Raw genomic sequence first — 27568 nt, 5'->3', positions numbered from 1 at the left:
AGTTCATGTTTCATGTTTGAAGTTGAATCCTCTTTATGCCCGGCATCTTGAGGAGCTCTTGTTGACCCAAGCCAAGGTAAAGGCAGAGCAGTTTAGAAGCGTTCTCCTCCGAACACTGTGGCATTCCCCACCCAGTGTGCAACCCTAAAATTGGCTAGATTTGTTGTCCTTGGAAAAGACAATTCGTAAGTTTGACTGTCAACAGATAGGCACTGAGAGGCACCCAATGTACAGATGACTTTATTCTCATGTAACAACTCCTGTTTCAACACTTAAATTTATCTGCCTTTCAGGTGCTGCAAGCCCATTCCTCGGCATCCAGAATGTTTTAGCTTCTTCCATTCTCAGCACAGTGATGGAAGACTCCGCCTCGTCTAGTGGGGGTAGCAGTCCACCTAATAGTGTCTTCTGTTCCAAATATGAAACACTTACTGATTCTGAAAAAAAACCCATGAGCAGTGCTGGCAAAGAATACGTGGAAAACGTTCTGGAAGAATACTCACAGAAAGGTAGAGATGTACAGAAGAGGCCAAATGAAGTGAGTTGCAAATTAGGGGCAGTTTCTTAAGTATAGATGAGCTTTTGTTGGTTTTGTCGTTGCTGAGCTTTTGGACAGTTTCGCCAGCGCTATTTTGAGCAGCCTCTTGGCTGCTGTAAATTGTACTTGGCTGTCATGATTCCCACATGTTATTTGACAGACAGAAATAGGCAATGGGTAATAATGTTGTTGGCGCGATCCCTGTAATGGTGTTCCATGCATACTGAGTCTACCACAGCACAGTGTGACTAGCCAGTTAACTAAGAAATATTAAAAAACAAAAACCCAACCCCCCAAAAAAAAACCAAAATAAACAAAAATAGCATCTTAATTCCCATACCCTTGCTGCTCTCAGCCTCTTTTTTTTTTAGGTTATGTATTCAGTTTTGTGGTTGGTTCAGCTTTGTCTTTTTTTTGCTTTAGACCACTGAGCTCCATGAGCAACAGAAAATCAATTTAAGACTCATCATTGGTGATTTGCAGACCAAACTGATGGAAGTACAACTGGAAAGAGATGCACTTCAGGACACCAGGTATGAAGGCCAAGACAGATGTATTACAGAGAGTGTATATATGGTCTCTCAGAGGCACACCAGATCTCTGACGAGAGAAACTTGCCCTGAGGAATCAAGACAATGAGACTATGGCACCTTGGTTTAGAAAACAGCTTATTAAGTAGTTATAAAAACAAGCAGTTAATCAACATATTAGTCAAGATAAAAATCCGTGTTGTGAATCCTGTTTTTAAAATGGTATCTTTGGTTTTCAAATTCAGACAAAAGGAATCCCAGTGCCAAGAGAATGTAAAAATACAGCTAAAAAATACTATTCAAGAGCTGGAAGCTGCCAACCAGCTGCAGGAGGAGATGCTGAGGGAGGCTGACAGCCAAACTGAGCGTCTGAAAAAAATGGTACACAGCCACGAGGCAGTACTTCTGGAACTACGTGGCATCATAATGGATTACGAAGACAGCACAGGCAAGAAACTCTATGAGCATGAGAGTATTACTAGCCTACACATCCACAACCTGAGCACAGCATTTGCTGACATCCTGCGACACTTAGACTCAGAGGTGTCATATCTCAAAGAAAAGGTTGTCCTGGTATGTGAAGAAAGTGCTACTTTTCCTTCCAACACTCTGTGCTCTGTTTTTTAGAAAACATTTTTGAAAATTCCATGAGCTCCCATCTAAACTGGCCTAAGGAAATGGTTATGGCATAAAGAGTTACAAATGCTACTTTGCAATTAAAATGGCAGGTGCTGGTATGCCAGCCTTTTACACTGTCCCCAGCATGAGATTGGGTTTATTGCTGGAATTTAACCTGTAGCATGCACATTTTCACAGTTCAAGGTGGAAGCAAAAGGAAAGAAATTACACTTTGAGAACTACTGTTTAGACTGTCTTTTCTTTAGGGGTTAGCATTGTCATCTGTTTATAATAGGTGGGAGAAGGAATTGAGTCATTGAAAAAAGATTCCCAGACCCAAAAACAACTTCTGCTTCAGCAGCATCAACATAGGTATCTATTCTTCATTTATTTATTCATAAAACATAAACATCTGTTTTTGCACATTCCACAGATAATTCTTTTCTGATGATGATGATGATGATGATGATGATGATGATGGGGGGAGGAGCGGCTGGGGGACAGCAAGCAATGTGTTTGAGGACTTAATTGTTCCATTCTAGATGTTTCTTTGCTCTTGACTTTCTGCTGCTTTTTCCTTCCATGCTGACAATTTCCTGGTTTACTCACTGCCTCAAAAAATACTATTTAGGAAAAATCTGTACCACTTATAAGAGTGATTGGTCACTTAGGTGGACACTACCAATTTGTTGGGAGACTAGTTCCACCGCTAAAAAAAAAGAATGAAAGTAATCACTTCAGGGGTAACATCAGCATTTTTTTACTAATTTAACTAACAGCTTTGTCCTACCTTGTTCAAGAAGTCCTAATTGCCTCAGCTATCCACCTGAATTATGAGTAACCTCTTCAAAATAAAAGGGTTGATAACTCTATATATTATATTTCATTCACAATAGAACATCAAAATGATTACATTTCTGAGTAGTGAAAAATATCATTCCTTCTTCTGTGGAGAACTTAGTATTTGCCAAGACTAAAATGATAACCAGTATTTTTTCTTTTTGACACAGGATTGAGCAGCTAATAAGTGAGCATGAACAGGAGGTGGCAGCAGTAACTGATAAAGCTAACGCACGCAGCTATGTGAATAGTATCCAAAGCCAGATGCAGATCATTCAGTATATTTTTTTATTATAGTCTAGAAAATGTTAAGAGTAACCTTAATTTGAGAGAAAGCTTATGCTGCTAATACACTCTACTGTCTGCCACATGCTTTTGGTTTTTTAGTGTATTTGTTGAAAGAGTTAAGCAGTCCTTACATAAATTATGGCATGCATAAAAAAGGAAAAAAAACACCAAATAAAAAAAATATTAAACCATGCTAAATAGAGGAGAGGCAAATTATCCGTGCATTAGGCGAACTCTGAGGACTGGGAGAAGCAGGCTGGTTCACTTCTCAGACTGCTGGGGTTCAGAAGAAGAGCAAGGCCACCGAAGTCAATGGAAGTTTAAACTGGCTCAAGCCGTCAGCTCTGCTCTTGCATCTCTGTTATCTGAGTTGTGAACAGTTTCTGCGGAGTACATGGGTAGAGGTAAGGGGTGAAAGAGGATGTAAGCTAGGAGCTGCAGCTGAGTCCATTCTTAGGTGGCTGCACTGCACCATGACCTTTGCCTTCAAAATGTTCTGTAGATTCTGATACAGAATTAATTCCCAGCAGCATTATTGGTTGAATCACAAATAAGGATGGGTAAACAGTTGGGTTGTTTGCAGACATGTACAAATAGTAATGAACGGTAATTTTAAAGAAAGGGTAATTTTCATTTGGGCGAAATAGCTCTGTTGGTACTGTTGACCTTGGGAACAACTGAGTGAGAATAAAAAGACACTACTTTTCACCGGCCACTTGGTGACTCAGAAATCATAGAATCATTAAGGTTGGAAAAGACCTCTAGGATCATCAAGTCCAACTGTCAACCCAACAGTACCATGTCTCCTAAACCATGCCCTAACGGCTACACATCTTTTAAATACCTCCAGGGATGGCGACTCTGCCACTTCTCTGGGCAGCCTGTTCCAATGCCTGACCACTCTTTCAGTAAAGACATTTTTCCTAATATCCAAATCAGTGCTTATTATGTCCGTTTAAAAAAAAAGAGGCCATGCCATGCGGTGTTGCAAACTTAAGATGAGTTTTAAGTATCAGTATGCATTAATATCTGACTGGCATAGTTGAGACTGAATAGCTGATAGCAAAATGCCTCTCAGTTCTGCTTGTGTAACTCTTGGGGTGCATTTAAAAGCAGGCTTAGCTTTCTTAGAACTTGCTTGAGAATGAATGAGTTACCAGGAACAAAAAGCAACAAGATTTCAGTTTATGTAATTTTCTGTGAGATAGATATCAGAGAGCAAATCTAACCAGTAAGAAGGTCTCATGTTTATGTGATCCCACTGTGAATGATCCTCATACTTAAAAGCAGTAAGTTTTACTGGTCATACTGCTTGTGGTGAAAACAACCACAAATGTTTCACACTTTCATGGTTCTTAAAATTTGTAATTTCTCCACCTAAAACTTTTCTTAGGGAACAAACAAGAAACCAAAATTCAGTGCATGCACATCTAGTCGGTCACCTGGAATCCACAGTTTCTCAGCTGCATTCCGAATTACAAGAAGCTAAGAGGATGTATGAAGACAAGGTGCGTATGGATTTGTGTGTTAGCATTAGTGCCAATGAAACTGGATATGTGGCTGTCTGAAATGTTCCGGATACATAAGGAAAGGCTTTTGATAAGGGTTTGCTTCAGAAAAACTCTGTGGACAATAAGGTAAATTACATTATCCTTAACTCTATTTTATATTATTTTTAAGATGTTACCTTTCTCTAACACAAAATAGCTTTGTGAAGCTTAGTGAATAGAAAATAGTTTTGCCAAACGTATGGAGCTTATACCGTAAATTATGCCTTCTGGAAATACGTAAAATTATGCATTACAAACATCACTTGCACATACAGGACAAGAACATTGTTCCACTATACCACTAGAGAATATATCAGCAAAAACAGGCAGTAAAAATAGCTTATTTAAGTCGTAGTGCCCAAAAAATTTCTCTAGTAACTTTGTCTCAGTAAGTGCAAGGATGGGAGAACACAGAGATTACAACAGCACCTGACAAGCATTCAGGTGCCCAGAGATCCCCCACTGTGTGTTAAGAATCTGTAATATTCATTGAGCTCCAAAGGCAGCTTAGCAGCAGGATATAATAAAGGCAAAAATAACCAACTGGCTGGCACCTGCGTATTCAAACCATTTCCTAATCCCACTAGAAAACATTAGTCTTGACAAACATTTTTAACCACCGTTCTCCCCGAAGACCAAGTTTTTTCCAGATAGTACAGCAAGGAATTAAGGCAGATAAATGGAGAGAGCTTGTCATAGTCCCACCACAGAGTCTCTGCCATGTCACTAACTGCAGCTTTTTATATCCTGTTTCCATATCATGTCTGCGGCGTCTTTCGCTTATTTCACTGCTTTGGATTCATTTTATGAATGATTTGAATATCTTTAAATTCTTTCATATTTTTGGTGAACGATAATTCACGTTTCCCTTAGAAAATGACCTGAAAAGAGTTGTTCTCCACTCCCTTTAAAAATCAGTGGAGCTGACCCACGCAGAAGTGCTTAATAGATCCAAATCCATCTTAGATTACAAGTCATGAGGATTTAGGCATCCTTCTCCTACATACTGCGGGGAAGGGGAAGTTCAGGTTGCAGGAGTGCCGTGAAGTCTGTCAGAGCTGATAGTCTCTGGTCCAAAAAGGTCGGAGAATGGAATGGCAGGGATGTGCAGGTCAAGCCTGTGGAGCCGTGGTGTACGTGTACTTGCACTATAACGCAGAGCAGGACGGACATTGTGTTTTATCGTTTCTGTAGGTTTCCACTTTGATCAATTCCATTGATTCACGTGTATCAAAACTCACATTAGTCAGTTCCAGAAGTGACATTTGCAGCATAATAACTGAACCATGGAGATTTTGTAAATTGATCTCCATTATTGTATTTCATTCTAAGGGATATTACAGTATATGGTACGCTTTTAATGTTGCCTCTATTTACCTGAATTCTTTTGATTTAAGTCATGCAGTGCACAGCATAACATCATATGACATATATAGCTGTAACTGTAGTGTGTATCCCTTAGACATGGTCCCTTTCATAATGTTTACTTCATAACATGTAAAACTGGAAACTGTGAATCAATTTAATGCTATTTTTCACAGTCTACCGACTCCAGAAAATGTTGGGTTTGTATATCTGTATAAGAATATACTACTTGGTCCAATAAAAATTGCTTTTGAATAGGAAGTGTAATAGACTGAATTGCTAAGGTAGAGTTTAGTGAGAGACCAGTTGATAGCTGGAGATCATTTGATCGCAGGCTGTTATGTGGAGTCATTCCTGGGAAGGTGTCAGAGAGAGTCTAAATAAAGCTCTTACAACTGTACGTCTCTCTTTTACAACAAGCATTTTGCCACAGCTTCTCTGGTAGGAAAACACCTCAGCAACTAAGAGTTTCAACAGAGTAGGTGAAAACTAAAGCCATTTTAAATTGTTGATACCAGATAGTTTCAGCAGTCAGAAAATCTGGTACGTAGTGGATATAAATGTAATCAGGAAAGTGTTCTATTTGGATATGCCTATGGTAATATCTTTATTAAAAAGTTTTATAGACTAGTCTGTCATCTCGTGTACTGCCAGAAGTTGTATCCTTTCAGAGAAAGTGACTTACCACTTGGAGCAAAACGTGTTTGCCTGTAGATTTCTTAATGTATTCATACTAAGGAATATACCCCCCTGCCTTAGCTATGTAAAACCTGCTCTTGGGCCTAGGCGTGCCTGAAGAATTTCACTATATCATTAAACATGAAGTGAATATGGCTGAATATATGCTTGGGACCAAATTCTTCCTAAATTACCTTAGTTGTACAGGAAGAGCTCTGTGTGAGGATACCTCTTTCTGTCACTGTCTGTGAAAGCCATATTGATAATGCTGTACACAGTCACTGAGCTCTGCAGAGGGTGTACTTCAGGCTTAGATTTTCTGTGGAAATACAGAGTAGTTGTGTAAGGAGGTTTTCAGGGAGAAGTAATCTAGGATTTACTGATATTTCTCCTTCTGATGGAGGGCCCCAGAAGAGGGGAGAAACCCCTTTCAAAAAGGACCTCACACAATTCCAGGAAGAAAAGGCCCTGATTATGTCCTCCTGCTGCTTAGGCATTGGAGCTGTAGGAAGCTCCAATTACTGATTTTATCCAATTTTGGGGTAGAAAAACTTAATAAGAAGACATTGAACTTTCCTGACAACATCCTGTCATACCATCCTGATGTTCCCAGCCCCCATTCGGTGAAGGATGTGAGGTTCTGGGACAAGCCCTGCATAAATGGTCCATTACTAATTGAAAAGACTTACGTCATTGTTATAATCAGAGGGAATGGGGGCAGAAGAGGAAAGGAAGAGATGATTGCTGAAGAAGCTGAAGAAACATTTTTAAGGAGGTAGAAAGGAAATGCCCAGGTTTTGGTGTTAGCCAAAAGAGAGATTGCAGATCCTAAAGTGTTTATTAAAGTAGCACTGTAGGCGATTTCATGTATTTTCTCATTGAATGATTCCATATAAATTGCATTCTATTTATAATTGCATTATATTGGCTTTTCTAACTAGTAGTACTGCAAATCAAGCAAGGAGCTTGAACTTTTTTTTTCTAAAGTGGTTTTTTTCCCATTCCATTAGATGTTTATGGTGTAGGTAAGGAATTTTTGAAGAGCTGTGGGTCAGGGTGGAATTCAATTCAGTCTCAGGAACCTCAGTTAACTCTGCAGTGAAATTGAGCTTAATCGTTAAAAGAAGACAATACAATTCTGAGTACGCCTAGGGAATAAGTGCTGAGCCAAAAGATGACATTTGGTCGTCTTTTGAGTAGAACCTAGAAGAAAACTAGAAGAAATCCAATGTATTACTTAAAGTAGAATGCATTAAGTTAATTCCTAATGAATATTTGCCTTTATTCTAGGTCAAAGATCTTGAGAAGCAGTTGCACCTAGCTCATTCTGAGATAGCAGAAGCTCGGACAGAACAGGGTCAACACAGCCAAGAATCTGGAAATCTGAATGAGCAGATTCATCAATTGTTGGTAAAAACAAGTGATAGTATGGAAAAAAGTCTTGCTTTTTAAAAGCCCTTCCTTACTGCTGGTGTTCAGATTTACACATTGCTTGTTTCCAAAGCAATGTAAGGGGGCTGCTGCCCCCTTATAATTAAGTTTAAGGATTATTTTTCACTAGAAATTTGAATTAGCTGGGGAGAAAGTTTCCCAAACGCCTTTGCCATTAGCAGTGCAGGACATTCAGAATTAAGGTTAACTTTGTCATAAATTCAAAGTCCTTGAATCCCATGCAAATCATATTAAAGATGCTGAGCCACCACTTTAACCTCACAGTTTAGATCCCTGTGTTAAGGAACCTTGGTCCCTGAACATATATTTTGCAAGACATATCCTGGATTTTCCTAACAGCACTGCACATTCCCTTGTAACTGATTGAGAATACTCACAAATTGAACAAGTGGTATAAAAAAAATTTGCCACATAGGGTTGGTTTCATCACAGTTCGCTTAATGTACTACAATTAGCCTTGCTTTTCTTCTTACCTAAGACTATTCCTTAATGACTGAATTTTGGAATATTAGTTTGTGTGATTTCATTAGGTTTGCTTGCCCAGTTAGTGTCACAGGGCTTCGGAAGCAGATGCTGAAATTATTTCATTCCATATGATGTTCTCCTTCTCAAGAATATGTGAGTGTAAATCTTTTCCTACAGATTGTGCATAGCTATAGGGAAGACTGGAGACAGAATAATCGTTGCATAATTGAAGGTTAGGAATCTAATTTTAGGATTCCTTTTGTTTCCTTATCTTCGGTTCATGTTTTCTTTCTGCCATTCTCTGAGCTTCCTACTTAGTTCTCTACTTCAGCTTTAACAATACGCAGACAGTTAACACTAGCAAAAGTTATGATTAGCAGAAATGCCGATTGGTAATTCAGTTTAGGCACCTTTCAAACTCATATTTTTGAAATTGATAGCTCTGAAATGTGTATGTCAGTTTTTTAAATGTTATTTACATTTCAAATTATAATTTGTAGTTTCAGTTAAGTACTGTTGGGATTATGTCTGAGGTGGCAAAGATTTAAGCTCTGGAGAACATGTGACAAATTACTGCATGAAATGAAATAAGCAATGAGCAATTCTTAGTACTAGGGAGGGGTGTTTATCCAGAGCAGCCTTCCTTGGCATGTAGTATAGTGCTTTGTTGTTTTTCATTTGATGTTGACACAATATATTTTTTTTTTTTCATTTTGTAGCTCATACTGATTTTAGGGTAGATATAAATGACATGAAAGACTTCACCATTGAGGTGTTACATGCTTCAAAATAATTACAGCAGGAATATATGCAGTTGAAATCACTGCTTTGTTGGAAGAAAACATGTAGGAGGTGTCAGACTAGTTTAGCTAATATTCCTGTCTTCTGCTAAGCGTAAATCCATGCAGTAGTCCCTCCCTGTTCAGATATGTAACCATGTAATTGAATGTTGCTAATGTGAAGAGTAAGAACAAAAAAATCCTAAATGCGTTCTCCTTGCAGATGACTTTCATTTCTTGTAGACTGAACTTCATAAAAAAGAGATAGAACTAAGTCTAGAAAAAGAGCAGAACAAGCGATTTTGGGATCGGAACAGAGATGACAGCATCACCATTGACCATCTGAGGAGAGAACTAGATGACAAAACCAGGCAATTGCAGCTCATGGAAAACACAATGACCGAAATGAGGACTGAATGTCAGAGACAAATGGAGCGCCAGGTTGGTGAGCAACCCCAGCGTGATAGTGAACGCTGTCACATAATAGGGGCTGGGGGCTGTACTTCAGGTACTCTAACTCTGGCCGCTGTGGTTGGGAGGCTTCTGGAGTCCATGTGCCAAAATTTTCTCTCCAAAGATGCAGATACTTGACAGAAATTGCATTTTTTTTTTTCCTATGAATCTGTCCAGCATTCATTTCTCTTTACTGATGAGGAAGTAGAAGCGTGATTTTCAATTTTGATTTTTGACATACAGGCCATGGGAGAAAATGAATGTTCTGCTGATAGCATGTTTGATTTTGACTGTAAACCTCCAAACCAACATTTTGTAAATTCCCAGGAAGTTTGGTGCTACCAGACGTAACAAACAAACTATTGAAGGTAGTCTTTTCAGTAGTGAGCACTTCTGTAAGAATAATTAGGAAATTAAAGACCTTCATAATACCTTACTTTATGTAGTGCTTAATGAAAACATAATGAAGTTTGTGTTTATAACCCTAAGCCGAATGCAGGGCTATGTCAGAAGAATTACTTCTGACAAAGCAGATTCCTAGACACTGACCTGCAGTACATTCCCCTTTCTTCAAGACTTCAGCCCCTCAAAAATGAGCTGTAATTAGGTAACTTCACACATTGTTCTGCATTTTATCAATCCATTATTTTTACCTTAAAATCCTCCCACCGTGAAGTTAACTCTTTTCTTCTGTTTCTATTTTGTACTATTAGCAGTTTCTGAGTCACAGTACCTTGTGCTTTAAGCGGTGGACATTGCTGCCTGCAGGAATAAAATCAGTAATAAATTATTCATGTACATAGACTTTTTTCCCAGGTTACAGTGCAATCAGTTGAGTTTTAACACTCTAAAGTTCTTTAGACCCAACAACTCTATATTTTATATTAACATTGCTGGTTTATTAATTTTTTGTATGTCAGTTCAACATTTTTTTATTTTCTATGATTAAAAAACCCCAATATTCTAAGCAATACTTCATTGATTAAAATGGAGAAAGAAGAAAGAAAACAGAATAATCATGTAGTCATTGTAGACCAGACCATGGTAAACTGATTTTCCTGTAAAACAAAGATATTTAAAATGAACTATAGAAAACCAGAAATGTGACAGGGAATCCTAAAGGTAGAAATAAACATTTCTTTTGGTCAATCCCTATGTTGCTGTTATTCAGATGGCTGCAATTAAGGAAGAAAATGAAGGCATTGGAAGAATCTCCTCTTTGACGGTGCAACTGGAGTCAACCAAGGAAAAACTCCATAAAGTTGAAGAAGATCTTGCAGCCAAACAGATCGATTTGGAGACTGCTGAGAAAACAGCGTCAAATCTGACGGCCCGTCTGCAGGAGAAAGAGAGAGCCCTTGAGGTTGCCAATAAGGAAATCAAGAAGCTACATTCGCAACTTGGCAGTAGGATGCAGAAGCTCCAGCACCTAAAGAATGAAGAGGACTGTTTACACAGTGCACAGTCAGAGTGTGAAACACTGAAACTGCAGCTGTTGGAGAAGGAAAGGATTATTGAGATCTTCCAAAAGCAAATTGATAACATGACCCGGATTGTGGGCCAGCACTGTCGAACCACTGGAGCAATGGAAGTTGAGAAATCTCAGCTTATAAATGAAAGAAATGAGTGGAAACTTAAAGTAGAAGAACTTAAGGTGTGAAAATGATGCTTTGTTTATGTCTCTGTAAGACAGTAAATGTTTTCTGTTTTAAAATCTGTACCTTAATGTGCTAATACTGTGGTTTTAAAGCAGGTCAGACAATGCACCTTGAATCCTAACAGCACTAGAAGAGTTTAGTGGGCAGGGAAGAATAATCTTATCACATTACCACCAAAACTTAATAAGTCACTGGTGCAAAGCAGTTGCCAAAAGGTTTGTGAAAGCTGGAATATAACACGCTGTCCTCAATGATACAATTGTGCACACCAGTAACAGTACCAGAAATATAAAGTGTTACTGAGAACTAACAGCCAGTGAGCGCTCAGAATTCCAAACTGAGGACACTCTTTATAACTGGTTATTTCTCAGACCAGAATTAGAGGGTATGGTAGCCTTATGCAGGTCAGCATCTTCAGAAAAAAATGGCTCCAGATAGGGAATTTCATCCTCTTCTCTGAGAAGACTGTTGAGCATTAGGAGTGAATATGGAGGTAGTGCTACAAGAGGATGGAAATAATTTTCATATATACCCGGTAAGGTCAAACATAATGTGAAACCATCACATCAAATCCTGTTGTACCCTTTTTGCCTGGATTAGCATTTTTCACAAAAGCAATTTGTCTCTTTTGCTCTAGTTTTTTTTCTTGCCCCAAACTGTTCTCTGACAACTGAGATTTAAAGTAATGATGATGTCTGCACAGCTTTGTGGTTACTGTATATAATTATGTATATAACATGTAATTGCTATTGGTTTTTATGTAAATAGATTGCAAACGATGAGAAGGAAGCCAGAATACATGAAATGGAGGCCAGAATGAGTGATCTGGAACTGGAAAAGGTTAAACTGGTAAACACATGCAGTGAGAGGCTCCATGCGCTTAATGATATGAAACTGGAAAAAGACCAACTAATGAATGAAGTCCAAGCCAGCCGGAGTGAGCTGGCTGGCCTTGCAGGTAGGGAGGCTCGACTGAGCTCAGCTCCAATAGCTGCTAAATTGGGCTGATGTTAAAAATAGAGGAGCGGCTTGCTTGCTAAATCCAAATATGGCTGCTGGTACAGCAGAAGGTTCCTGGCCAGCACAGGGTGGTCAGAGTGCTTCAGAGAGCTAAGTCATGGTTTGGGATTCTGGCACAGAATGATGGGAATATGATCTTTATGGCAGTCTCTCACTACTCTGAGCTTTTTGCTTAAATCTTCTGACTCTGGAGACCGAAGAAGCAGATCCAGTAAATCACAGAAGAGAAACTTGGCGACTTTTTCCTGATTGTTATTTAAGAGTACTAGTGGATCCCATTAACCATCTGTGGTCAATCTACAGTGGAACTTTGTTTCTGTTTTGTTGTAGTTTTGCTCCAAACATTGTGTTCACAGCTAGTGTTTAGGGAAGCTGATCAAGATAATATTTAAAATAAATAAATAGAAATTAGGGGCTGGACCCAAAGCAACCACCAGAATTCAGGGAGTTCCTCTGTTAAATCTGCAGTGCGGCCAGACAGATGATACTTTTCATATGCTTGGCTCTCTACACACCCCTGTTCTCTCATAAAATATTCATTGGTAACGTTTATTTCTTCACAACTCGGCAATACTTCCAAACTCATTAAGTTTTGTAAGAATTAAACAGATACTGTGTTTTTACATGGAAGGTCTGCCGTAGGCTTGTATAGTACTGTATATGAGGTATAAGAAAGGCTTATCAGAGTGAATGACCACACAGGAATTAGGGTCAAGCTCCTGAAAGAGTCTGACCACGCACCTGGCTGGCTTGTAGTGGTATGGGTGACACACGAGGAGTTGAAGAGAGGTATAAGAAACAGAGCTGAGAAGCAGAGTTGCAGGGGAAGGCCTGACAAATTAGATCAGGTCAGACCTAAGCCTGGTTATAAGTGTGGCGGGAGAGAAGAATGACCAGGGCAAAATGCTGTCTCACTGCTACCCTTAGCTTCCACAATATGCAATTGGTTCTAGCAGCCGGAAATCAGAAATGTGGATTATATAATTTTTTTTGAACTATTACTTTGGCGAGCAACCAAAGAACACGTTTGTGTCTGGGAAAACAAAGCTTTTGCTGACATGCAGGACGATGAACACTAGTTGTGCATTTGTTAGCAGTAGATGTTCTTTGCTTTATGTCTTAGCTATCTACATATCTAATACTCCCTTCAAGAGAGCAGGCGACAACAGATCAGTAATCTTAGTCTAGAAGAACGATAACATTTGTCACAATAATTTCAATTTTCACTTACTCTCACCAGAGGGATTTGAAGATTTGAAGAGGGATTACCAGGATAAAATCAAGGAGGTGGAAAATACTGCAAACAGACTGAAAATGCAGTTGAAATCTGCCCAAGCTGAACTGGAACAGACCAGGACGGCTCTGAAGACTACAGAGGGATCTGATGGCCATGGTAATTATGGACTGAACTTCCCAAAAATCACACATGTTTTTCTTTTTAACAAGGGGATTTTTGTAAGTATTGATCCCTCAATAGATGTTGTAATAATATTCCAGATATTTCGTGAAATAAACAGTATTGCAGATGACAACATACTTTTATTTTGCCATTTACTACATATTGTAAAACTTACACCGGGAGTTGAGTTTTCTCAGGTGATCTTTATGCAGATTTCCAAGGAATGCTGTTGTCTTGGCTTGTGTGTATGATGGGTCTGGTCCCACAACCTCGGACAAAACTCCAGCTGATTGTAACGGGCCATTTGCACACATAAGTGACTATAGGATCCTGGTTCAACTTACTCTAACGTATTGCTGATAACTGACTTCCAGAGTCTTTTGGCGGAACTCAGAATGCATTATCAATGCTGTACATTGAGAGTTAACCTTGTCTTTTACAGCTATGAAAGTTGCAGCGCGAATGCAGAAGCAGATCACAGCCAAGAGGGGACAGATAGATGCATTACAGAGCAAGATTAAGTTCTTGGAAGAGGCAATGACAAATGCAGCTAAGGTCACAAGAGCTCCGTGTAAAAATATTTAACTGTATCTAGAGAAATCTTTCTTTGGAAAAATGCGTGGCCAAAGCACAATTGGCCCAAGAAGGACCAAAAAGAACTTTAGCTGATATAGCAGGCACGTTCCCTGTCTTCCTACTAGTATATATCAGGGAATATCTCCACCGCATAAATGAGTCTTCTGCATAGAGACAGGTTTTAGTTTATATTTGTTCTCCGTGAAAAAACAGTACTAGTTTCAATTAGAATCAAGCTTTTGCATCTCAGTTCTCTTTAAAAGTGTTAACTAATGCATTTTGTATCCTTCTGAATTCAGCCCATAGTGCTTTCCCCCTTGTTTTTTGAGGCTTTTTTTCCCAGTTCTGGTTGTAAACTCTGTTTTGCCTGTCAAGGTCTTTGTAGCATTTTCTGTGACACAGAAATCATTCAAGTTACCAATAGCTGGAGTTTACTGAATGGTCATTATATCTGTTCCCTGTAACCCGTCCTTCTCCTTTACTGGCTTTGGATCCTGTGGATACTGAAGCTTAAAATTCCAGTTTCAAAATGGATCTGAAATCCAAGATGTTACTTCATCAGGACCAGTCCAATTGTACTTTTCTTTATAAGACCTATCTTCTTGCTGAAAAACCTCATCTTTCTGCAAGATGCAATAGCTAAGCTTGTGAAGGGGTCAATTCAGATCTTTCAAAGAAGAAAAAGTTTGCAGAAAATGGGTATGTATAATGTAGGTAGTTACAAATTCTTGACTTGTGCTTTGTTGTCCTTATCTTATATTCAGGAGAAGCATTACCTCAGAGAAGAAAATAGTAAACTAAGTCAAGAATTGAGCTATATTACAGCAGGAAATACCAAGATCACTGGGGAACTGGAGATCCTCAGATCACAAGACAAACGTCTGAAAGAAAAAATATCTAAGATGGAGACAGCCCTGGATAAGGTAATTTTAGGTAGCTTTCAGTTCAGTGAGGCTTCTGGATGCTTTCCTCTACAGTCACTCGGGAAGAGAAAATATCTGACCTCTTACCTAGGTTGGATTTAGTACATCCTAGTCACATGTACTGTAAGATACTTACCTGAAGAGGTGTCTATAGTTGAGACTGTCTTCTGGGTCTTTAATGGTAAAAGGCTTCTATTTTCATTAAGAGAATTGTTGATTTACTCGTTACTAGCTCAGGGAAATACAAACTGCCAGGAATTTAAAGCAGATAGACCTTCCAGACCTTCCACTGGCTCTTGGCACAGCTCCTTTCCCTGGCGAGAGAGGCTATTATTCAATATAACGGGAGCCCCACTGGAACCGAGCGTGGGCACAAACTCACTCAGCACACTTGTCCACGCTCAGCCCTTTCTGGGACCTTTGTTAGCCAGCTGTGGGTCCCTTAGGGTGAGGGAAATTCTTAAGAAAGTCGTAGTGTTTCATTTGCCTTTTTAAAGTTGACATTTCTGTTAGTGACATACCTGACTCTTAAGGCTAGGTTCTGCATTTTGTTCTGACTAGGTCATAAATCCTGAGTGCCCTACAGGTAAGCCGCTGCCCTTCCAGAAGGAAGAGTTCTTTCCAGCTGCTCAGAATTCTAGCTTTTCTCAGGACATAAATTTCCGCATAAGGTGTCGTTCTCAAATTGCTTTATTAGTTTAAAAAATAATAAAAGTAATTGTGATACCACCTCGCAAGTGTGGCATTTCTTACTTCAAATGCTTGACACTGGAAACTTTTCTTTGTAATATCTATCATGCGCACTACGAGCCGACTGACAGAGAAGCTGAGACACAGTGGAGGCAGGTGCTCACTGAAAACTAGTGCGTATGGTACATGAAATAACAGTCCTTAGAAATTAGTAGAGGTTGTACTGTGTCAGTCTCACAGGATGACAGCATATACCCTTGCAGAGCATCCATCGTATAAATGTCATAAAGTGTGATTGCCCATCTTGCTCATCATGAATGATTCAGAGTTACTTGTTCAGAAAGCTGTTGCTTGTAACCTTACATCCACAGTGCCTCAGGGAGCCTGCCCCTGCCTCAGTGGCAGTTATAAAGAAGTGCAGAAAGAGAGACAGGTTATATTTTGAAACTGAAGAGGGAACTCTGCTGGAGTGATAAAAGCAGTCTGGTTCATAAAAGTATCTCTCTCTCCTTTTGTGCTTTGGCTTAGAGCTTACTCTCTTCTTGCTGTCCTGATAAGTATTAAATGAAAAATAGCTACGTTATTAGATCTTCTCACACCTTTTCAGAGTAAACTTTTTAAATAAAGAGTACATAACAACAAATACAGGTCATCAACATTATCATTTTGAAACCTCAAGTATAGTTTTGCCTCATGAGCACAGTTGAATTTTATAATCCCAGAGGTGTTCAGTAGGTCTGGGACTGTCCCTGACAGGATTAGCTCTGTTCTGCGAAGTTATGGTGTACATATTATGGCTGCTAGGATGCTATAACCAGTCAGTTGCTTTTGTAAGCCTATCAAGAAAGGCATCAGGTCATCTTGCAGTAGTTCTATACTGATAGCAGTAGATAAATGCAGCATCCGTATGTGTAGCTTGTTTCTTTATTGGAAAGAAAACATGAAAAGTGTAATCCGCACAAAGCTAGCAAAATTAATTTATGCCTCTTCTATCCTCTCTTACAGGTATCCATGCAATTTGCAGAATGTCAGTGCATAATGCAGTGTCAAGAACAAGAAGCTATGCGCTTCAGACTGCAGCATACTTTAGACTTAAAGGTAAGTACGTTACTGAGAAGCACGGGTGTAAAGTTAGATGCATTTACTTTGCGTCCCAACTTTAGGCTTAACCCTACTTACTGCAAATGCCCTAAAAAGTTCAGATTCTGAAACCTTTTTTGGTGTGGAATACCTCATTGCTGCACAAGTCATGTTCATAATTTCAGTTACTTTGAAGTGCTATTTACAGTAAGGGCAGCAAAAAAATTCAGCAGCTACAAGAATATCGGACCATATTCTTCAGCTGCTGAGCTTTGGTTTCAGTGACACTTCCACATCTTCTTGCGGCCCTAGGCAAATAAAAACTAGAAATGTTCATGGTTTTATAATGAAAAATGAATTAGAGAGACAAGGTTTGTAGGGATGCTTTTTATTAGGCTAACTGTTAGAGAAAACACAAATGAGCTTTTGGGCACCCACATCCTTCTTCAGGCCTGAAATAAAACCAGCAACCTTAAAGCAACATACAAGCTGGAAACAAGGGCTTTGAGTTTAATGTCATTATGCTAATTAATCAGGCAGCACACACAGAAAATAATTTTTAAGAAATAAAGAGAGATGTTAGCAAGGGGAAAGGAAACGTGGTCATGAGGCATCTGGGGCAGAAAAAGGAAGACTTTTAGTTGACATCTGTCAAGCTATATAATGTTAGTGAAAGATGGGGTATAGGGGAAATCATACAGTGATGTAAAGCCCAGAATTTTTATTGCCTAATAGATTTTGTCCAATTTCTGTCTTTACTAATGAATTTAATTGAGAATATTATTTACTTTTGCCTTAATTATAACCATAGACTATTAAGGCTGCAATGAAACTGAATGAATGGTACACTTGGAACAGGAGTTTTGTCCTAAGAACTTATTGTTAATTTTAGTGACCTACCCCAGTTGCTAGTTTTGAGTTACATTCAAAATACAAATGTACATAAGCGATACAAAAAGTACTTCATATGAACCACAGCAAAGGTGGGGAATCTCATATCCCAGTGAAAGAAATACTCACCCAGGTGTGGACAAAAACATAAAAGAACTGTGGGACAGTTTAATTTTGTGGTGGCCCTGAGAGATCCTCTGCTTGAATGGTTCCAGAGCACAGGGTAAAATTCTGAAAATAAACTGCCGCTCTTGCAGGCACTTCAGTCACTAAAACAGTTATGTCTTGAGAATTCAGTGCTACATATCATAAAAGATTTGTCTAAAAGAGATGCCCTGTTACAGAAGACATGGTGTCTATGCTTGTTTATTCTGCTTACCTATACTTGCTTGTTCTGCTTGGCTCATGTTTTTCCGCAGGAGCTGCAGGGCCCAGGCTACTCGTCAGCTTCTGCTGCAGTCAAGCTGCGGCACATGGTGCCTCTTTCCCACCTGCACTCTGCTGTTGTGCCACCTTCCCCGAGCTTGGCCGGCTGTGCCCCTCAGGTGAGTCCCTGCCTCAAAGTGGGAAATGGGGATGTGTCAAAGAGGAAAAATAACATGGAATTTCTAAATGGGAGAGCATGTGGTAGGAGAGTCCACGTGTGAATTCTTAACACCAAAGATGAAATAATTTTCTGTAGCTTCTCGTACATTATGGCCTTTCAGGTTTTCTTTCTTTCCTTTTGTGAAAAATATGTAAAAAAACAGACAAAAAAAATTCTAGGGATCATAATAGGAGTTTCTCTTACCCCCGTCACCAATAACATGTATAAACTGTTAAAATTGAAGGTACTGATCTGTAAGCAGTTTGGTTTTAACTTTTTTTTTGCTACTGCTTTACTTGCTGTAAATCATCTACATTCGGTAGTGAAAATAGACTTGTACGTAGTTCCTGATAAATTTCATTATCTGATTGATCTCTAGTAGCTTTTAATACTTAGGTCATTCTCGATGCTGGCTTTCACTGATATTGACTGATTTTATCCTAAAAGACAAATCATTGTCCTTTCTTCCTTTTGTTTTTGTACATCTACATTTAGATTTAAATTAGATGCTAAGTGTTCTAATTTTTTATCTGAGAAAACATCAACTCAAATCTCTGATGCAAAAAAAAAAAAAATCTTCTGGTATTTTTTGCATAGATTCTGTATAATTCTCCAAAAGGGACCTGAGTATCTCCCACAGAAATTGTTAGAGATCTTTTCATTAATGTTTACCTCAAAATCTGTAGGAGACTACAAGTTAGTGCAGATATTTTTCAGTAATATTTTCTGGTTTACTTTTTGATGTGGTGACAAACATTTACATAAAGGAACAAGGGATAGTTAATTCTGTGAAATCCCTGCAGCATCAGGCATTCCCATTCTCTTTTCTTTGAGTTAATCAGTTTATACTTCTGAGGATAAAGAAGAAAAAGGACCAATTTTTAATGTAATACCATGGTTAGGACCTAACAGGTTGTAGGAGAACTTGATTCAAGGTCTACTTGTATCTTCTTGGTTCCTGCATGATTAGGTATTGTACAAGATGAAGCAGCTCCAACACTTGAGAGACAGACCCTACGTGGTGGATAGCGTGGTTTCTTAGCTGGAATGTGGGAAAGAAGGATTTGGTCTGACTCAGTATCACAGTGACCTGTTATGAAGCTGAGGACTTGTTCTCTGTATAAGCTCTGCCAAAACTAATGTGCTCCCTTTGGAAATAACTTTTTTTTTTTTTTAATGAAAACATGTTAGCAAACTGTTTCTAGCCAGTTCCTTCCACAGAGTAAGCGTAAGTCAGTGGGAGCAGTGCTTTGAACGTGTGAAGCGCTGAATAATCTGAAAAAGCCAGTTCCTCACAGAAAGAAAGGATTCTTTGAACCAGGCCTTTGCCTCAAGTCCTGATCAGTAAAATGAGAATAATATTGCACTTCATCTCAGAGTATGGCTGTGACAATATAGTGGTTTATATTTACAGACAATCAGCTGTTATAGAAATAGGTGCCAAGAAAACACCCTGATACACTAGTATTTCTGCCTCCAGAGCTGTGTTCGTGTACTCTACAATAATACCTGGGATCACAGGTTAAAAGGGAGAAAACAGAGTTGTCGCGTAACCAAAGATTATTGGTTCTGAGTACTGAAAAGGTAATGGTTGTATTGGGTGGGGAGGAAGCTTTCATAATGGAAGGCTTACTGTAAAGGTTTTGACTGTGAAACAGTAGCCATAGCCTTTTTACAACATTCATTCAAAATGCAGATGTTAGCCACGTTCTCCCTCGGTCATGTTTAGTTGCTTTACACATTTCTGTCAGATAACTTTCCAGATACGAGTGCAATCATATTCACAGAGTATTTTGACAATCTTCAAGTTATCACAGTCTAGCCTCCAACACTTCTTAACTAAAATTACAAAAAAATCTGCCCCGTTTCTAACCGATAAGACAAGAGTAGAGGGGGAGAAATGTGACTTCAGATGAGTTATAAGTAAGGATTGAAAAAGAGAGTGCCTTCATAAATGCTTTGTAATGGAATGATTTTGTTTCAGATGCCTTCCAAGCCAGGCATTTTGAGGGAAGAACCACTGCAGGATCTAAAACAGATTCTTCAAGAATTAACAAGCTCAGGCAATGACATTCCCTCTGTGGATCTTGGCAAGGATGACAGCAATGGTGGGAGAAAATCAGCTTCAGCAACCGTGAGGAATGCAGTGTAAGAGCTGTATACTGTTATTTCTGTTGTGTGCTGTGTACTTGTATTGCCTTCTAAAACTGGGATCTGGCCACTCCCGTGCTTCAGGAGCTATATAGGGTGCCTTTTCCCAAGAAGGTTGGGTTTACATGGAAGTTTGAGATAATCTGAAAGCTTTCAAAGCTTCTCTTTGTCAGGTTCCTCAGATGCTTTAGGTGGTAGGGAAGTAGAAGGTGACTATACATATATATATATATATATATTTTTGCCTTTATTGCTTGCATTTTGGTGTTTCTGCTTTTAGTTTCATTAATAACTCCTTTCTTCTTTTTCTGCCTTATGTAAATATCCCTTCTCTCATTTTGTAGCAGGCAATTCTATTTTTACCAAACAAATAATAATGACAGTGATACATGAAGTTGAAAAATCAACACAGCTCAAATTCTGATGTTTCTGAAAAGGTCACAGACAACACAGATACAGATGTTGATCGAGTGAATACAGTAGGATGATACAGACAATATTTTGAATAATAAAAATAGAGTTGTTGTACAAAATGGATTTAAAAATTGGGATGAAAATAATTGTTTATGTTCTAGTAAAGACTAGAAGTTCCTTGTAGATCAAAATTCCGAGTTAGCTCAACGCAGTAAGTGTTGTATAAGATTCATTGACCAGGCTTGTGTCCTTAATCTCCAAAGCTCGTGTTTCTACGTACCACAGAATTGGTGTTAAACAAGTGAGAAGGATTACCAAAAGGCATTCATCACACTGGCATTTTCTGTAAAATAAAATGTGTTAATGACATCCACAGGACATTGCTGGAGTCCGTAGAAGTTACTAATTTCCTTTAAATAGATACTTTTAAATTAAATAGAAGACCTTTACCAAAAGATACACAAGTTGTATCTGGAAAGCTGGAACCAGATGCTTCTAGGTAGCTTCAGCGGAGCTAACGTTTTGTTGATTGTCTCCTATGAAAACTGAGATGAAGCTCAATTATTTTTTTTTCCCTTCTGTTCCCCGTGCCTTAGTTAAAGTTGTGCTGTATCCAAAGTTGCCATATCAGCATATAAGATGCCAAGTCTTCTATTGATTGATTTTGGGGTGTTGGTTTTTTTTTTTTGCCTATTCCAAAGCTGAGGTTGTCACAAAAAGCCTGACATAGAACAAGGAGGTTTTGTATGATAAAGATAGATAGCACTTTGTAGGCTTCAAGCATGCTGAGCAAGGGAGGGGGGGGAATGTGTGTAGATACAGGTGGAATAGCAGAGCTGCTTGTTGAAATGGAGCATTTCTGCAAAAGGTCAACATAAAATTCAGCAAGATTTTACTTCTCTGGAAAACTTCCAAGTGTCTCTCAATGCTTATCCTTAAAATGAGTCTAGCTGGTTTTTGATCGACGATCCACTTCCATTCCCTCATTGAATACCATTGTACTCTTAAGAGTTTACAGTGCCTGAGAAAAGGCAAGAATTTATGTTATGGTAGGTATCTGATGCTGCTGTGTGAAATATGGGCTAAAAAGCACCTAATAACCAGAAGCTGGTCTGAAGAAGCTAAATAGAAGCACTGTTGTGTGAGTGACCAGAAGAAAGACTGCAATAGCATTACTTGGCTAAAGCAGAATTTTATTGTCTTTTTTCTTTATGACTACCCAGTATTCATAACGAATCTAGTCCTTTATTTCCCCAAGATAGCCGTTACTTCAGCAGTCTAAATTCAGTCCAACTCTAACAGACATTCTGTAGTGAACTCGTATAACAGTTCTGCGATGCATTTTCTTCACTATTAGAATGTGGCTGCCATTGCACTCTGCTTAAAAACCAAGCTTATCTTCTACAAATGTGAAATGTAGCAGGTTTTTGCTGTGATTTTGACAGCGATATATTTTTCCACACAGGGAGACTGCAGCTAGAGACTCTGCTACCGAAAGCATCATGGAAAAGGATACTTCCAGACGGTGAGAAGTGCTTTCACTTAGCTCAGTAACCTGCTTCTTAAAGTACCCATTTAAGATTCAGTTTCTAAGGCTTTTTTAATACAGCATTAGTCCTGAGCTTGTTTGTATTTTTTTATTCAGAATGCTAAAAGCTTCCTGGGAATTATAAAACAAAGCTGCGATGCTAGTTTCATCCCTCTAAGAAAGAGCTCTGGAATTTATTTACGTTGTTTGCTTCTAATTTACATATATAAGGTGTGGAGATTACAGATGAGAGCTTCCCATTCTCACTGTGGAAGCTAGCCAGCATTACGAAAACTTAGCATAATACTTCTAGAATGCATGTTTTGCCATCATTTTGCTTTCAGGGATCCTTCATGCTTAAATACTGCGGATCTTCAGTCCCAAGACATTACCCTGCCCGTTACATCCCTTGGTAAGTTTTCACTGGCCGCATTTGAGGATGAATGTGCCGTATTGTTGTCAAACTGGAACATTCCAGAATATTAAAAAAAATATAGTCCAAATACAGTGTGTTTTCTTGGGTCACTTACATAACTCTTAGCAGGTGCTATTACAAAGTGTCTATTGCACTTACTGCAAAGTCTGTATCTTGTTGCAAACCAGCACCATGGAGGCTCATACCAGCACACCTGAAAATGGATCTCTTCCAGGGTGGTTATTCATGAATAGCAGTAGTCTTTGGTAATTAGCATGGATAATATTGTCAAAATTTTGGCACCTAAATTTAGGCTCTTGAATTCTGTATTCACATATCTAAATACGGATGCGCTTTTGAGAGGAATCAGGTCATTCCAAATTCTGTTGATTTCCTTCTAAGTACTGGTTGGTCAGTACCTTTTAAAATGTAGTGACATGAATTTAGTAACCTAAACAGAAATATAAGGATATGGCTTTGCACATCAGGGTTTGAAGATACTGGTCTTAGCTGCCTTCTGTTTTCTTGCCCATAGATTATCCATTCTATGAATTTTCTGTGAAAACTGCCCACAGACGCTGATAGATTTTATTGTTGTCTATTAGTATTTAAGCCACTGTTCTTCAGATATAGGCACTAAAACCTCTGTTTGTCATGAGGAGTAACTACTATGGACCCTCTTTTTATATTTCTGAGTATTAAAGAAAATCTTGTGGGTAGTTACTGTCAGCCTTCTAGCAAACCTACTGCAATATCCAGGGATTTCTCCTAGCTTCCAAAATAGCTACAAGTAGCGTTTTTTACACAGAAGACTCAGACTTAACTACAGGAAGTATTTGAACAAGGGGATTTTGTTTAGAAACCCCCTGAATTATTTCAAGACATCCCAGGAGGGGTGTTAGGAGTAAGGAAACAGACTATCGGAAGACAAAGAGAATTGTAGTACATCTTCCCTTTGTTAGTTGCATGCAACCATTTTTTTTTAACACACAACATGCCATGCATATGAAAATGTTACATAATCTGCTGATCGCGTATTTCTATGCATATCTTGTCTCTTTTCCTTATGACTCTCTTTCTGCCAGCAATCTAAAACATATTAATCAGTTACTGGAAAGGAGAGAAATGGCAAACGTGTGTAAGCAACATGGTTTTTTCTGCTTCTTACACCTAAGTAATGAGAACCAAGTCAGCAGTAACATCCGGGGAGTCTTGGGTTGTTAGCAGCTATGATAGTCCCATCAGGCTGTTTTGGAGTTAAACATGAAGTGAGTAGCTGGCAGAAAAAAGCAGGCCTTTACTTTCTCCTAGGTAGGTTTACTGGCCATTCTTCACATGACAATCACTTCAACAGAAACAAGCATGTTTTGCAGTGAGGCTAGAGTCTCCTGCTACCTTGGCTACTAATAAGGAATGGAAAGGATGAAAGAGTGCAGTGAAGTGAACCCAACCCTGTAACAGTTACAGAGATAACGTCAAAGCTGGTATGGGGGTTTCTCTTCAGGTGGGTGCTCACTGCTCTTTGCTTGGATATCTCCTAGGAGGTGCATCCATGTTCTCAGCAGCTCCTCGTCATATGTCCTCCCCCAAGAAGGTCTCTCAGGAGCAGAGATACAGAGAGAGGTCTCCAGTACACTTGCTATTAACTGCTCCACCTGATGACCATGCGGCTGGCCCCAGCGCCTCACCAGAGCACAGACTGTCCCCAGGGAAGGTTGGCTCTCCGGGGGGTGCAGCCACAGTACCCCAGATAAGTAAGTCCTGTCCCATTTACTGATCCAAAGAGCTTGGTTGGGTGTCTTCCCAGCCAGAACAGTGAAGGAGTTACAAAGTGTAGGTTAAACTCAGCCATTCAGCAATTCTGAAGAAACCAGTGGAGTCCCACCATCATTCACTGATACAGTTTATTACTGTGGTACCTGTACATACTGCATTTATTTTTTACATACCTTTGCAATAAGTCGCCTCTGGAAACCGTTCCTGTTGGTGAACGTAAACAGCAGCGATTCTCAAATGTACAGGGCGGACACAGGATTGATCTTCCATTTGTGGCTCCGGCAAGTGCAATTACAGTATGCAAATTTATTGAAACATTATTTACTGGTGGTTCATTTCAAAGCACTGCTTTAGCGGTTCCGGGCCACTTACCTAAAAGTGACCTGTTCTTGCTTACATCAGACTGTCTTCGCCCTGTCATAGTTCTGTTCAAGTAGAAGGGTTTTTTTCTGTGATAAATGAATTGTGAGTAAAATGTAGCAGCTAATTAATCTATTATACAAGGAGAAGGGAAGATAAATTGCATACACCACTAAACTTAAGAACTGGTAAACTTGGTTTTTTGGGTAAATAGAGCGGAGGGTTGCTTAACGTCAATATTTGCAGTAACAGGCAACACAGTTGCCTAATATTACTATTTGTAATAGTAGTTGTGGTTCCTGTAACACATTTAGAAAAGTTCTGGGGTTTACTGAAAATATTGATGTAACGCTGTGTCTGCGTAGCTCCTAAGTGATAAAAATAAGCTTTCCTGCATCACACCGTAAGTGTGAGGATGAGGAACATTTTCAAGGTAGTCTCTTCATTACTTGCTAGCGAGCCAGGCTGTCAGAACTGCTTTATTACATTGAAGTGGCAGAAAGACCCAAAATGTGTAGATGCAATAGGAAAAACAGGTAAGCAACTAAATTTTCAAGTAATACTTACCGAACACAGTTTTTAAACATTACATTTCTCTATTTTGTTTTCTTTGTTAACCTGGTCAGCCAGTTATCTCCATCTCTGCTCCTTTTATTTTTTTTATGGCTCTTTTTATCTGAGAATTGACGACAGTAGCAAAATGAAACAGTCCAAATGTAACTGTCAATGCAGAATGCATTTACAAAATGTGAAATGCAACTGATATTACTGCTTTCCTTTGTACAACCCTTGCAGTTTTACTGGCAAGAGGGACTTACGTTGTGGGCATAAATATTATTTTAGTCATGTAAAGCACTTTTTCTCCATTCCCCAAATGGGGAAATTTAGAGGCCAAACAGAAATGTGGTTATTTTCACTTAAACAGAAATACCGCTAAGTATAAATTTTTGTTAATAACCATGTCTTCTTTCTTGTTTTCTTTGCTACTGGAAGTTTTGTTGTTTGAAATTTTATTTTCTAACAACTTTACTTGAGATGGAATATTTAAACTATTTATAATGACCTTTTTTAAAAAAAAAATCTGTGATAACCTATTGGTGAATAATTTTCTCTCTAGCTTCTCAGCCCATGGAAACTAGTGAGACTACACCTAAGAGGCTACAGAATAAGATGGAAAGCCTGCAAAACCTGGTGGAATCATTACAGATAAAAAACCAAGGTGCCAGAATTTAACAAAAATATTCCTATTTTATTTAAAATACCCACACTGTCCAGAAACTATCCTTGTTACCTGCTGAAGTACTACTTGTGTTTTTGCATGAGGTCAGTTTAGATGCGCCTGTTTTACTGGCAGAGTAATTAGATTAACTCCACAATGCACTGCTGCTCAGCCCCTTAACTCTAATAAGCTTCAAGATTCTTAACATTTTTAACATGGCAGCTGGTCAGGGGTGCCCTCATGTGCTGTCATGTCCCATTAAATGAAATTTTTAACAAGCCGATGACTCTCATGGAAACGGAAAGAGACTCTGACAACACTAGACTCCAAAAACCCAGCAGCAGCCTCAGAAGCATATCCTTTCCTCCTCAACTTCTTATGAAATCTGAGATGACCACAGTGACAATGGAGAACTTTTCAGGTTCCTCCCTCACTCCCTTTGAAGTGGCTGGTAAAATGCTCATGAACTCCTGTGATGGCAGAATGCCAAGTGAGATGGAATTTCTTTTCTCTGTGCTTTTCCTTATTGCACATTCCAGTTGCTTCCCCTTGGGCCCTTTAAGTCTCACTGCATAGATCTGGGAAATCGTTATTTCCCAGCATCATATAGGGACATGTCAGGGACGTACAAGTGACCTGATTTAGGTAAAACTAATCAAATTATTTTTATAAAGTATTAGGTAAGTATTCTCACTTTTACTCTTTGACATCCATTAACATCTTCAGTTTTCTATATCCACAGAAAAATACATAGTCATATCTGTAATGTACCAAGGGTTACCATAGAGAAGGTGGGGGAGGCTTTTATGTACACGTTAAGTAAACCCATTTCCATTAATACCAAAGGTATTAATTTCCCACCATCCCATAAGAGAGATTCTGAAATCAATAGCATTTCACCACTACTCCAGTATTTGGTGCTTTGGCTTCACAAAGCAGATGACATGGTGCCTGTTTATAAACAGGCTTTTATTTTCTGTTAAGGCCCTGCATATAAAGAACTGCAAACTAAAGTTGCATTTATAAGGGCTCGATAAGTCCAGTGTAACATGTGGCAGGATATATAAAGCTTCAGGTGTCTGCACCTGAGGCCTCAATCATTTTAACATAAGGTGGTGTTCAGATAATCCCTTCTTGCTGCTATTTTCAGCCATGTCATCAATGATCAGAACTCAGGAAACGAAGACAAAGAAAGCAAAGGAAAAGGAGAAAAAGCTAACAAAGTGAAGACACCATATACATTAGTGATTATTTTCACGTATGTACATAGTGTTTAAAATATGTTATATTTTTAAAGATTAATAATAAAGGTTCTTACAGTTTTGT

At 38.8% G+C, this 27568-nt stretch overlaps 1 protein-coding gene across 1 annotated transcript; it reads left to right on the top strand.

Annotated features, from left to right (window-relative positions):
* The first annotated feature begins 299 nt into the window (after window positions 1-299).
* CCDC158 (coiled-coil domain containing 158) lies at window positions 300-27568 on the top strand. The gene is made up of 21 exons (XM_075092397.1): window positions 300-538; window positions 962-1071; window positions 1314-1641; window positions 1982-2058; window positions 2697-2804; window positions 4208-4322; window positions 7698-7817; window positions 9347-9544; window positions 10728-11210; window positions 11983-12172; window positions 13475-13627; window positions 14076-14188; window positions 14974-15132; window positions 16828-16920; window positions 18213-18338; window positions 20364-20527; window positions 22410-22469; window positions 22817-22884; window positions 24429-24641; window positions 26141-26242; window positions 27393-27568. The coding sequence occupies exons 1-21, from the start codon at window positions 356-358 to the stop codon at window positions 27467-27469; spliced, it is 3240 nt and encodes a 1079-aa protein (XP_074948498.1). The 5' UTR covers window positions 300-355; the 3' UTR covers window positions 27470-27568.

This window comes from Phalacrocorax aristotelis, chromosome 4 (assembly GCF_949628215.1).
Source record: "Phalacrocorax aristotelis chromosome 4, bGulAri2.1, whole genome shotgun sequence".
Classification (NCBI taxonomy): Eukaryota; Metazoa; Chordata; class Aves; order Suliformes; family Phalacrocoracidae; genus Phalacrocorax; species Phalacrocorax aristotelis.
This window is presented reverse-complemented; position numbering and strand designations above follow the sequence as displayed.